Raw genomic sequence first — 12651 nt, forward strand, 5'->3', positions numbered from 1 at the left:
CTGCTTGAAATCAGGAGGCAAAGGTTGCAGTGGGCCAAGATTGAGCCACTGCACTTCCAGCCTGGGCAAGTAAGACTTTGTCTCAAAAAAAAAAGGCGGGGGGGGGAGTCTGACAACATCTGTAACTATGTAAATGACCCAAATACCTAAATACAGCAAATAAAAGACAAAAACTGGCCAGGTGCAGTGTAATGACTGTAATCCCAGCACTGTGGGAGGCCGAGGAGAGCAGATCACTTGAGGTTCAGTGTTCGAGACCAGCCTGGCCAACATGGTGAAAATCCGTCTCTGCTAAAAATACAAAAAAAAATTTAGCCAGGCGTGGTGGTGTGTGCCTATAATAGCTACTCTGGAGGCTGAGGCAGGAGAATCGTTTGAACCCACTAGGCAGAGGTTGCAGTGAGCTGAGATCATACCACTGCACTCCACCCAGGGTGACAGCGATACTCCATCTCAAAAAAAAAAAAGAGACAAGATTGACAAACTAGATTTTAAAAGCATAACCTAAAGCCAAGCATGGTGGCTCACGCCTATAATGCCAGCAGTTTGGGAGGCCATGACAGGAGGGTCTCTTGAGCTCAGGAGTTCGAGACCAGGCTGGGCAACATAACAAGACCTCGTCCCTACAAATAATAAAAAAATTAGCCAGGTGTGATGGTGCACATGTGTGGTCCCAGTTATTTGGGAGGCTGAGGTGGGGGAACTGTTTGAGCCCAGGAGGTCCACGTTGCAGTAAACCATGACTGCCACTGCAATCCAGCCTGGGTGACAGAGCAAGACCATGTCTCAAAAAAAAAAAAAAAAAAAAAAAAGGCCAGGTGCAGTAACTCACACCTGTAATCCCAGCACTTTGGGAGGCCAAGGAAGGCAGATCACGAGGTCAAGAGTTTGAGACCAGCTTGGTCAACATAGTGAAACCCCGTCTCTACTAAAAATGTAAAAAATTGACCAGGCATGGTGGCGGGCACCTATAATCCCAGCTACTTGGGAGGCTGAGGCAGGAGAATCATTTCAACCCAGGAAGCGGAGGTTGCAGTGAACCAAGATGACGCCATTGCACTCCAGCCCAGGCAACAGTGCAAGATTCCATCTCAAAAAAAAAAACAGAAAAGAAAAAGAAAGAAAACATAACCTAACACTATTTTGTGTACAAAAAATTTACTTCGAATAAGCACGCTGAAAGCAAAAAAACATTAAAAAGATACGTGATGCAAACATTAATTAAAGAAAAGGTGGAGTGACTATATTAATATCAGAAATAGCATACTTCAGAGCAAAGAAAAAGTACTAGAGACTAAGAAGGAAATTATTTATTGAGAAAGAGGTCAATCCACCAAGAGGACATAACATTCCTAAATGTGTGTGCACCAAAACAAGAGTACAAAATATATGACAGAAAAACTGATGGAAGAGAATGGAGAAACGCATAAATCCACTATAGAGACTTCAGTATTTCTCTGTAACAACTGTTAAAACTACACATGTATTCACAGAAAGAACATTGAATTCAACCCCATGAACTAACTGGATCCATGGACATTTAGAGAACATTCCACCCACCAAGAGTGGAATACTTTTTTTTTTTTTTTGAGACGGAGTTTCGCTCTTGTTCCCCAGACTGGAGTGCAATGGTGCGATCTCGGCTCACCGCAACCTCCGCCTCCCATCTTGGCCTCCCAAAGTACTGGGATTACAGGTGTGAGCCAACGTGCCAAGCCTTTTTTTCTTTTTTTTTTAAGACAGGGTCTCACTCAGTCGCTGAGGCTGGAGTACAGTGGTGCAATCTCAGCTCACTGCAACCTCTGTTTCCCAGGTTCAATCAATTCTCCTGCCTCAGCCTCCCAAGTAGCTGGGACCACAGGCATGTGCCACCATGCCCAGCTAATTTTTGTATTTTTTTAGTAGAGATGGGGAGACTCTGTCTCAAAAAAAAAGAAAGAAAAAGAAAATAGACAAAAGTGATGAACAGAGGATACATAAAAGTATTAGTGCTTGTCTCAGGAGCATATATACCAAAATTCAATCAATACAGAGAAGATTAGCATGCTCTCTGCACAGTGATGACATGCAAATTCTTAAAGTGTTCCATATTTAAAAAAAAAAAAAAAGGTACCAAATAAGCACCTGAAAAGATGCTCAACATCATTAGCCACTAAGTAAATACGTATTAAAAACACAATGAGGCATGTGTAGTGGCCTGTAATCCCAGCACTTTAGGAGACCAGTCTGGAGCACAGCTTTAGCTCAGAAGTTCAAAACCAGCCTAAGCAACATAGCAAGACCCCATCTCTCCAAAAACATATTTTTAAAAACATTGGCTGGGTGTAGTGGCATACACCCATAGTCCCAGCTACTCGGAGGGTTAAGGCGGCAATGAGTCATGAGCATGACACTGCCCTTCAAAGCCTAAGTAACAGAGCAAGACACTGTCTCAAAAAAATAATAATATAGGCTGGGCGCAGTGGCTCACGCCTGTAATCCCAGCACTTTGGGAGGCCGAGGCAGAAGGATCACGAGGTCAGGAGATCGAGACCATCCTGGCTAACATGGTAAAACGCTGTCTCTACTAAAAATACAAAAAATTAGCCAAGTGTGGTGGCAGGCGCCTGTAGTTCCAGCTACCCGGGAAGCTGAGGCAGGAGAATGGCATGAACCCGGGAGGCAGAGCTTGCTGTGAGCCCAGATCATGCCACTGGGCGACAGAGCAAGACTCCGTCTCAAAAAAAAAAAAAAAAATTAATAATAATAATAATAATACACACAATAAGATATCACTACCGCCCATCAAAATTAATAAATGAAGACTTATGTTCACATGAAAACCCGTGTAACGTTTACAGCAGCTTTATTCTTAATAACCTACAAGTGGAAATAACTGAGATTATCTTTCAGCAAATAAGTAAATAAACAAAACTGCTAATTAAACAAAACGCGGTATAACTGTAACAAACACTAAGCAACAACCTGGAGGAATCTCCAAGGAATTAAACCTAGTGTAAAAAAACTCAATCTCAGAAAGTTACATGTTGTTTTGTTTTGTTTTTAGACAGTCTCTCACTCTGTCACCCAGGATGGAGTGCAGTGGCACAATCTCAGCTCACTGCAACCTCTGCCTCCTGGGTTCAAGCAATTCTCATGTCTCAGCCTCCCAATCAGCTGAGATTACAGGTGTGTGCCACCGCACCTGGCTAATTTTTGTATCTTTAGTAAAGACAGGGTTAAACTATGGTGGCCAGGCTGGCTTCGAACTCCTGACCTCAAGTGACCCACCCACCTCAGCCTCCCAAAGTGCTGGGATTACAGGCTTAAGCCACGCTCCCGGCTTCCAGAAAATTACAAGTTCTATCATCCCATTTATATAATATATAACATCCTTGAGATAACAAAATTCCCAAAATGAAGAATACATTAGTGGTTATGACTAAGTCTGGTGGCAGGAGGAAAGCGGGTGTGGCTATAAAAGCACAACAGGAAGGGAGAGGATTCTGCGAAGATAGTGCAATAAGAAGCACCAGGAACCTGAGGTTGGGAGCTCAAGACCAGCCTGACCTGCATGGAGAAATCCCATCTCTCCTAAAAATACAAAATTACCCAGGCGTGGTGGCGCATGCCTGTAATCCCAGCTACTCGGGAGGCTGAGGCAGGAGAATTGCTTGAACCCAGGAGGCGGAGGTTGCGGTGAGCCAAGATCACGCCATTGCACTCCAGCCTGGGCAACAAGAGCAAAACTCCGTCTCAAAAAAAAAAAAGAAAAAACAAGTATATGTAAGTCAGCAATGAAGAAAATGCAGGACTTGTACACAGAAAAATCACAAAACTTTACTGAAATAAACTGAAGACAACATAAATAAATGGAGAGACATTTCATGTTTTTGGATTGTAACACCTTAATGTTGCTAAGATGTTACTACTCCAAAGCAATCTACACATTCAATCAAATCCCTATCAAAATCCCAAGAATGCTTTTTGCAGAAATAAAAAAAATATACATTCTAAAACTCATGAAGAATCTCAAGGGACCTCAAATAGTCAAAACAATCTTGAAAAGGAAGAATAAATTTGAAGACATCACACTTCCTGATTTCAAAACTTACTACAAAGCTACAGTAATCAAAACAGTGTTGCTGGGTGCGGTGGCTCGTGCCTGTAATCCCAGGGAGTCTGAGGCGGGGGGATCACCTGAGACTGGGAGTTTGAGATCAGCCTGACCAACATGAAGAAACCCCGTCTGTACTAAAAATACAAAAATTAGCTGGGTGGTGGTGGCACGCACCTGTAGTCCCAGCTACTCGGGAGGTTGAGGCAGGAGAATCGCTTGAACCCAGGAGGCAGAAGTTGCAGTGAGCCGAGATCACGCCACTGCATTCCAGCCTGGGCAACAGAGCAACGATCCGTCTCAAAAAAAAAGAAAAAAGGAGAAACAATTATAGAAACATTTAGAAGAAAACACAGGGGGAAATCTTCACTGCACTAAATTTGACAATCATTTCTTGGATATACCAAAAGCAAAGAAAACAAAAACTAAAAAAAGATAAATTGGACTTCATCACAATTAAAATCTCTGTGCATAAAAGGACATGACTATCAACAGTGTGAAAAGACAACACACAGAATGGGATAAAGTATTCACAAATCATATTATCTAAGAACCGTCTGGAGTCTAAAATTAGATACTGGGTCTAGGATCTAGAAGTAGATAAAGAATACTGATATTTCAACAACAGAAAGTCATACAAAAAGGGCAAAGGACCTGAACAGACATTTCTCCAAAGAATACACACAAATGGCCAACAAGCAGATGAAAAGATGCTTGTATCACTAATCACTGGGAAAATGCAAATCAAAACAAGATACCACTTCACATCATTAGCATGGCTATCATCAAAAACCAGAAAACTGACCAGGTATCATGACTCACACTTGTAATCCTAATACTTTGGGGAGGCTGAGGCAGGAGAACTGCTTGAGTCCAGAAGTTCAAAATCAGCCTGGACAACATAGTGAAGCTGCCTCTCTACAAAAATCAATAAAAAAGGCCAGGTGTGGTGGCTCAAGCCTGTAATCCCAGCACTTTGGGAGGCCGAGACGGGCGGATCACAAGGTCAGGAGATCGAGACCATCCTGGCTAACCCAGTGAAACCCCATCTCTACTAAAAAATACAAAAAAAAAAACTAGCTGGGCGAGGTGGCGGGCGCCTGTAGTCCCAGCTACTCGGGAGGCTGAGGCAAGAGAATGGCGTGAACCCGGGAGGCGGAGCTTGCAGTGAGCTGAGATCCGGCCACTGCACTCCAGCCTGGGCGACAGAGCAAGACTCCGTCTCAAAAAAAACTAAACTAAAATAAAATAAAATCAATAAAATGAGGTGGCAGTGGTGGTGGTGTGTGCCTGTGGTCCCAGCTACACAGGAGTGTAGGTGGGACAAATGCCTGATCCCAGGAGGTTGACACTCCAGTGAGCCATGTTCAAGCCACTGCACTTCAATGCTGAGTGACAGAAAAAGACCCTGTCTCAAAAACAGTAACAACAACAACAGAAAATAACAAGAGTTGAAGAAAACTGAAAAAGACTTGAGTGGAAAAAAACTGAACCTTCATGCATTGTTGGTAGGAATACAAAATGCTGAAGTCTCTGTGAAAAACATTTTGGCAGTTCCTCAAAAGGCCAAACAGGCCGGGCGCGGTGGCTCAAATCCCAGCACTTTGGGAGGCCTAGGCCAGCAGATCATCTGAGGTCAAGAGATTGAGACCAGCCTGACCAACAATGGAGAAACCCCGTCTCTACTAAAAACACAAAATTAGTCAGGCGTAGTGGCACACGCCTGTAGTCCCAGCTACTCAGGAGGCTGAGGCAGGAGAATCACTTGAAACCGGGAGGTGGAGGATGCAGTGAGCCGAGATCATGCCATTGCACTCCAGCATGGGCAACAAGAGTGAAACTCCGTCTCAGGGAAAAAAAAAAAAAGAATAAAAAAAGCCAAACAGAATTACCATACGATCTAGCAACTTCATTCCTAATGTATAGTCCCCCACCCAAAAAAAAAAAGAGATTAAAACAGATGGTAGAATACCAATGTTCAGCTTAGCATTATTCACAATAGCAAAAAGGTAGAAACAACCCAAGTTTCCATCAACAGATGAATGGATAAACAAAATACGGTATATACATAATAATGGCTTATGTAATATTCAGCTATAAATAAGATTCAAATTCTGATACATGCTACAACATAGATGAACCCTGAAAACATTCAAAGTGAAATAAGCTACATACAAAAGATCAAATATAAGATTCCACTTACATGAGGTAGCTAAACTAGGCAACTTGAAAGAAAACAGAAGTTACCAGGGGCTACAGAGAGGGTGAAATGAGAGTTATGCTTACGGGGTACAGAATTTCTCTTTGGGATTAGTTCTGGAAATATATACTGCTGATGATTATAAAACACTGTGAATGTACTTAATGCCACTGAACTGCATACACAAAAATGGTTAAAATGCTATATTTTGTATTATATGTATTTTATCACAATGAGTAAGGAAAATCTGAATAATCAGATTACCATGTTCATGGATTGAAAAATTCAAAACTATAAAGATGTCCATTCTCACCAGGCGCAGTGGCTCATGCCTGTAATCCCAGCACTTTGGGAGGGCAAGGCGGATCACAAGGTCAGGAATTCGAGAGCAGCCTGGACAACATAATGAAACCCCTTCTCTACTAAAAATACAAAAATCAGCCAGGCATAGTGGCAGACGCCTGTAGTCTCAGCTTCCTAGGAGGCTGAGGCAGGAGAATCGCTTGAACCCAGGAGTCGGAGGGTGCAGTGAGCCGAGATCGCACCACTGCACTCCAGCCTGGGTGACACAGCAAGACTCTGTCTCAAAAAGAAAGAAGTCCATTCTCCCCAAATTGATATACACAATCAACGCAAACTCAAAACACTAGCAACATTTTTGTGGAACATTATGGTTCCAAATATTTATCAAATGCAAAAGCTAAGAAGTGGCAAGATACTTAAAACAATAACAAAAAAAGGAACACAATATAGAAGGACTAATTCTATCTGATATCTTGTATCCAGTTATTATTAATATAAAGCTATAGTAATTTTAAAACTGTGGTTCTCCCACAAAGGCACATAAAAAGAACACAGAGTCCAGAAAGAAATCCATACAAATATTAATAGCTTATTTATGACAGTGCCACTGTGGAACTGAGAGGAATAGTGTCAAAACAAATAGATGTCTCTATTTAAAATTTTAAAAACTAAAAATGTTTTGCAAAGAGGTTGGGCACAATGACTCATGCCTATAATCCCAGCACCTTGGGAGGCCAAGGAAGGAGGATCGCTTGAGGCCAGGAGTTCAAGACCAGTCTGGGCAACGTAGCAAAACCCCACCTCTATTCTTTAATTAAAAATCTAAATTTAAAAAAAAATTTTTTTTTAAAAAAAAGAAGATAAGAAACTTGCTCAGTCATATATTTAGTTCATCTAAGCCCATGATCTCTTTGATTTTTTCTTTTTTCTTAGAGATAGGATCTCACTCTGTCACCCAGGCTGAAGTACAGTGGCAGGATCATAGCTCACTGCACCCTTGATGAGTGAATGAATAGGAGTTTATGTTATTTTAGGATATTTAATGTACTGAAACCTAAAATTTTTAGAAAAGGATTTGAGGCAGTCTACAATAAAAGACAAGTATTATAACAATTAAAAGAAGAAAAAGAAGGCCGTGCACAGAGGCTCATGCCTGTAATTCCAGCACTTTGGGAGGCCGAGGTGAGTGGATCACCGGAGGTCAGTAGTTGAGACCAGCCACGCCAACATGGCAAAACCCCATTTCTACTAAAAATACAAAAAAATTAGCCAGATATGGTGGCGGGCACCTGTAATCCCAGCTACTTGGGAGGCTGAGGCAGAAGAATTGCTTGAACCTGGGAGGCAGAGGTTGCAGTGAGCCCAGATCGCACCATTGTACTCCAGCCTGGGCAACAGAGCGAGACTCTGTCTCCAAAAAAAAAAAAAGAAAAAAAGAAAAATAATAAGAGCCAGTATGATAGACATCTATTGTTTTTCTGCTTCACAAGCATCCCCCTTCTTTTGCAAACAGCACCCACCCCCCTGCATTATGGAAACTGCTCTTACCCCTGACTCCAACTATGTAGTTCTAGTGAGGGTTGCCATTCACAGTACCCTCCCCACTCCAGCCACAGAGATGATGGGCACATGATCCAAGACAGGCCAATCAGAGTCCTTTCCAGGATTCTTCAAGAAAGCCCCTTCTTCTGGTAGAAGGGGATGGAAACAAGAGCTGCCAGCAGTCATGGTTCCAGCCTCATGAAGTAGAGTCTGTAGTGTGAGAGAATGAAATCAACACGCAGAGAAACAGAGATAAGAGGTGAAGTCCTAAACCCCATGGAAGGAGAAAGAGGGAACAAATATACTAATAATGATATTAATACAGCTGATGTAACTAAAGACCAGATTTGGTTCTAGGCTGCCTGGTAACCAGGACAAAAAGATAAACAGAATGTATTTCACGGATCTATCAAAAAGGAGGAAATATACCAGATACGCAAAGGAGATAATTTTCCTGATGCTTTATTATTAAAAGAACTTCTTGTACATGGATCTTTTATGTTAAGAGTCACTGAAGAACAAAATGGACAGTGTCCATGATGAAAGCGTTATATCAAATACAGATTTTATATGCTATTACTTATAATAACTGAGTTATATCTCAATCATTAAGCACAAGGGAAAAAATAACAACACAGTAGGCATTCGAAGAAGTGAATATATCAACTAGTTTTATTTTTTCAGGAAGCTTGTCAGCAAAGAGGAAAAGATAAAAGGGCAAAAATGTAAATGGAAAGTAGAATTCATGGGATGATTCAAAAATGTTTGTGAGTTGAATGGGAAAAAAAATCAAGTAAACAGGATAGACTGATGACTAGTACTTGGTAAAACAAGACCCTGTCAGAAATATAAAAAGACCACATCAGAAACACAAGTAGTTAATTCCAATTAAACACTACCACCTCTCCTTCTTGAAACGCCAAATGACAACTGAGATAAAGGGCATAAAGCCATAAATATAAAAAAGACTATCCCCGGAAACTTGAAAGGACATATGACGAGTGGGAAATGACTTAGGACCAAAGAAAGCCGCTGCAGTTAAGTAAGACAAGTCCAAAAGCAATGCATTAGAGCACCAGAAACTGGAGGAACATTAGATACCAGGCATCGGGGGAGGGGAGATGCACATGCGCAGTGATGTTCTATGTATCCAGGAGGGACGTTTCCAGATGAGGCTACTAACCAAGAGGAATTGTATACCATCTGAAAAGCAATCAAAACAATCCCCTTATCCACTACATACTAACACGTAACTGGCTCTCGCCTGCCCTAGAAAACTGCAAAGGTTAATTTTCTAGAGAGGGTAAATGTAAAAATCTAGACTGAGGGACACCAGGAGCAGCTGAAGAAAAACAAGAATCATAAAAGTGTAATTCGAAATCCTCAAATTCCAACATCCATCTGGCTGAAGGAATATTGGTAACCAGGTTTGTCAACCCCAAACAGGTGATCGTGATCAGATGTATTTCTCTCTTAATAAGCTTGGAACCCCGCTAGATCATTTATAATGCAGTCTATCACTCAACAATGTCTCCTCACACAGAACTTCCAATCCACTCATTAGGAATTTGTCTTAAATTTGAGGCTGGGCACAATGTCTCATGCCTGTAATCCCAGTACTATGTGAGGCCGAGGCGGGTGGATCACCTGAGGTCAGGTCAGGAGTTTGAGACTAGCCTGGTCAACATGGGGAAACCCTGTCTCTATTAAAAATACAAAAATTAGTCAGGTGTGGTGGTGCATGCCTGTAGTCCCAGCTACTCAGGAGGTGGAGGCAGGAGAATTGCTTGAACCCAGGAGGCGAAGGTTGTGCAGTGAGCCGAGATTGCACCACTGTACTCCAGCCTAGGCAACAGAGCGAGACTGCATGTCAAAAAAAAAAAAGAAAAAAAAGGCCAGGCCCAGTGGCTCACACCTGTAATCCCAGCACTTTGGGAAACCGAGGCGGGTGGATCACCTGAGGTTGGGAGTTCAAGACCAGCCTGACCAACGTGGAGAAACCCCGTTTCTACTAAAAATACAAAATTAGCCGGGCATGGTGGTGCATGCCTGTAATCCCAGCTACTCGGGAGGCTGAGGCAGGAGAATTACTTGAACCTGGGAGGAGGAGGTTGCAGCAACCCAAGATCATGCCAGCCTGGGCAATAAGAGCAAAACTCCCTCTCAAAAATAAATAAATAAATAAATAAATATCAAAAATAAAAAAAAAAAATTGTCTTAAATTTGAATCAATGGCTGAGAATCACCAGATTTTTACATAAAGTCACTAACACGAAAGACAGGCCAAAACAGTACAAAAGAAGACTTCAAGGAGCAGAAGAAAATTTCGTAACTGAAACAAAACAAAAACCTCCAATTAAAGTATCAGCTAGGCATTGCGAGTCATGCCTATAATCCCAGCACTCTGGGAGGTCGAGGAGGGTGGATCACCTGAGGTCAGGAGTTTCACACCAGCATGGCCAACATGGCAAAACCCAGTCTCTACTAAAAATACAAAAATTACCCAGGCGTGGTGGCAGGCGCCTGTAATCCCAGCTACTGAGGAGGCTGAGGTGGGAGAATTGCTTGAACCCAGGAGGCGGGGGCTGCAGTGAGCCAATATCACGCCACTGCACTGCAGCCTGGGTGACAGGCAAGACTCTTGTCTCAAAAAAATAAAATTAAATCAAATTTAAATGAAAATAAACTGTATCCAAGAAACTTGAACAGAAGATTACAAAAATAAGGAGCAGCCAGAGAGCATAAAGAGTCCTTAGAAATTAAAAAGCATGGCCAGGTGCGGTGGCTCACGCCTGTAATCCCAGCACTTTGGGAGGCCAAGGTGGGTGGATCACCTGAGGTCAGGAGCTCAAGACCAGCCTGACCAACATGGTGAAACCCAGTCTCTACTAAAAATACAAAATTAGCTGGGCATGGTGGCGTGCACCTGTAATCGCAGCTACTAGGGAGGCTGAGGCCTGAGAACCGCTTGAACCCAGGAGGTGGGGGTTGCAGTGTGCCAAGATCATACCAATGCACCTTAGCCTGGGCAACACAGCAAGACTCTGTCTCAAAACAAAAAGAAAGAAAGAAAAAAGAAGAAAGAAAGAAATTGGTATAACAGACTTGAAAAATTTAAGTGAAGGGGCCGCGCCCGGTGGCTCACACCCGTAGTCCCAGCACTTTGGGAGGCCGAAGCAGGCAGATCATGAGGTCAGGAGATCGAGACCATCTTGGCCAACATGGTCTCTACTAAAATACAAAAAAAAAGAAAAAAATTAGCCGGGCGTGGTGGCGCATGCCTGTAATCCCAGCTACCTGGCAGGCTGAGGTAGGGGAATCGCTTGAACCCGGCAGGCAGAGGCTGCAGTGAGCTGAGATCGCATCACTGCACTCTAGCCTGGAGGCAGAGCAAGACTCTGTCTCCCAAAAAAAAAAAAAAAAATTAAGTGAAGGAGTGCCAGGAGTAGTAGCATGCCTATAATCCCAACACTATGGAAGGCTGAGAGAATCACTTTCTTTTTATTTATTTATTTATTTTTTGAGATGGAGTCTCCCTGTGTCTCCCAGACTGGAATGCAGTGGCACGATCTCGGCTCACTGCAAGCTCCGCCTCCCGGGTTCACGCCATTCCCCTGCCTCAGCCTCCCAAGTAGCTGGGACCACAGGCGCCCGCCACCACACCCGGCTAATTTTTTGTATTTTTAGTAGAGACGGGGTTCCACCTTGTTAGCCAGGATGCTCTCGATCTCCTGACCTCGTGATGCACCCGCCTCAGCCTCCCAAAGTGCTGGGATTACAGGCGTGAGCCACCACGCCTGGCCACAAACAAAAAAATTTTTAAGTAAAGAGTTGTAAGAGAAAGTGGGGAATCACCTCAGAAAATAGAGTAAAAAGAGCTATACAACTGAAACAGAAAATACAAAAATTATAGGATCAAATTAGAAAGTCCAACATCCAAATTTTTTTTTAAAATACAGAAAAGGCAAACAAAACAGAATAGAGGAAATTTTCAAAGGAATCATTCAAAAACTTTCTCTCTGACCTAAACTCACATTCCAAAACATGAGCTAACAAATCAAAAGGATCACTGTGTACCTAGTACAATGTGTAAAAGAAAAGCAAACCATCGTGAATATCAGAATAACCAGGTTAAAGAGAAAAATACTAAATCCAGAGAGAACTACCACACACAAATGATTAAAAAGAAATCAGAATAGGCCGGGTGCAGTGGCTCATGCCTGTAATTCCAAAACTGTGGGACGCTGAGGCGGGTGGATCACTTGTGTTCAGGAGTTCAAAACCAGCCTGGCCAATATGGTGAAACCCCATCTCTACCAAAAATACAAATTAGCCAGGCATGGTGGCACACGCCTGTAATCTCAGCTACTCGGGAGGCTGAGGCAAGAGAATCACTTGAACCCAGGAGGCAGAGTTTACAGTGAGCCAAGATCACACCATTGCACTTCAGCCTGGGTGACAGAGAGACCCTGTCTCAAAAAAAAAAAAAAGAAAGAAAGAAAAAGAAATC

General features: G+C 42.6%; 1 protein-coding gene and 1 non-coding gene across 8 annotated transcripts in view; one reads left to right on the forward strand and one right to left on the reverse strand.

The window, feature by feature from the left end:
* Positions 1–12651, reverse strand: part of LOC104659067 (protein AF-10-like) — a 68379-nt gene that overhangs the window by 33234 nt on the left and 22494 nt on the right. For 3 of the 7 annotated variants that reach the window (XM_030940589.1, XM_030940588.1, XM_030940587.1), the window contains one exon: positions 8789–9344. The exons of 3 other annotated variants lie outside the window; for them this stretch is intronic. In XM_030940589.1, coding sequence (XP_030796449.1) covers positions 9180–9344 — 165 coding nt within the window. In that variant the 3' untranslated portion in view covers positions 8789–9179. Of the gene's footprint in view, positions 1–8785; positions 9345–12651 lie in introns of those variants that run through there. One more of the 7 variants, XM_030940590.1, reaches the window with a different exon arrangement.
* On the forward strand, positions 1989–2095 carry LOC115900537. Its single transcript, XR_004060221.1, has one exon. It is a non-coding gene; the product is annotated as a U6 spliceosomal RNA (small nuclear RNA).

This window comes from Rhinopithecus roxellana, chromosome 11, assembly GCF_007565055.1.
Source record: "Rhinopithecus roxellana isolate Shanxi Qingling chromosome 11, ASM756505v1, whole genome shotgun sequence".
Classification (NCBI taxonomy): domain Eukaryota; kingdom Metazoa; phylum Chordata; class Mammalia; order Primates; family Cercopithecidae; genus Rhinopithecus; species Rhinopithecus roxellana.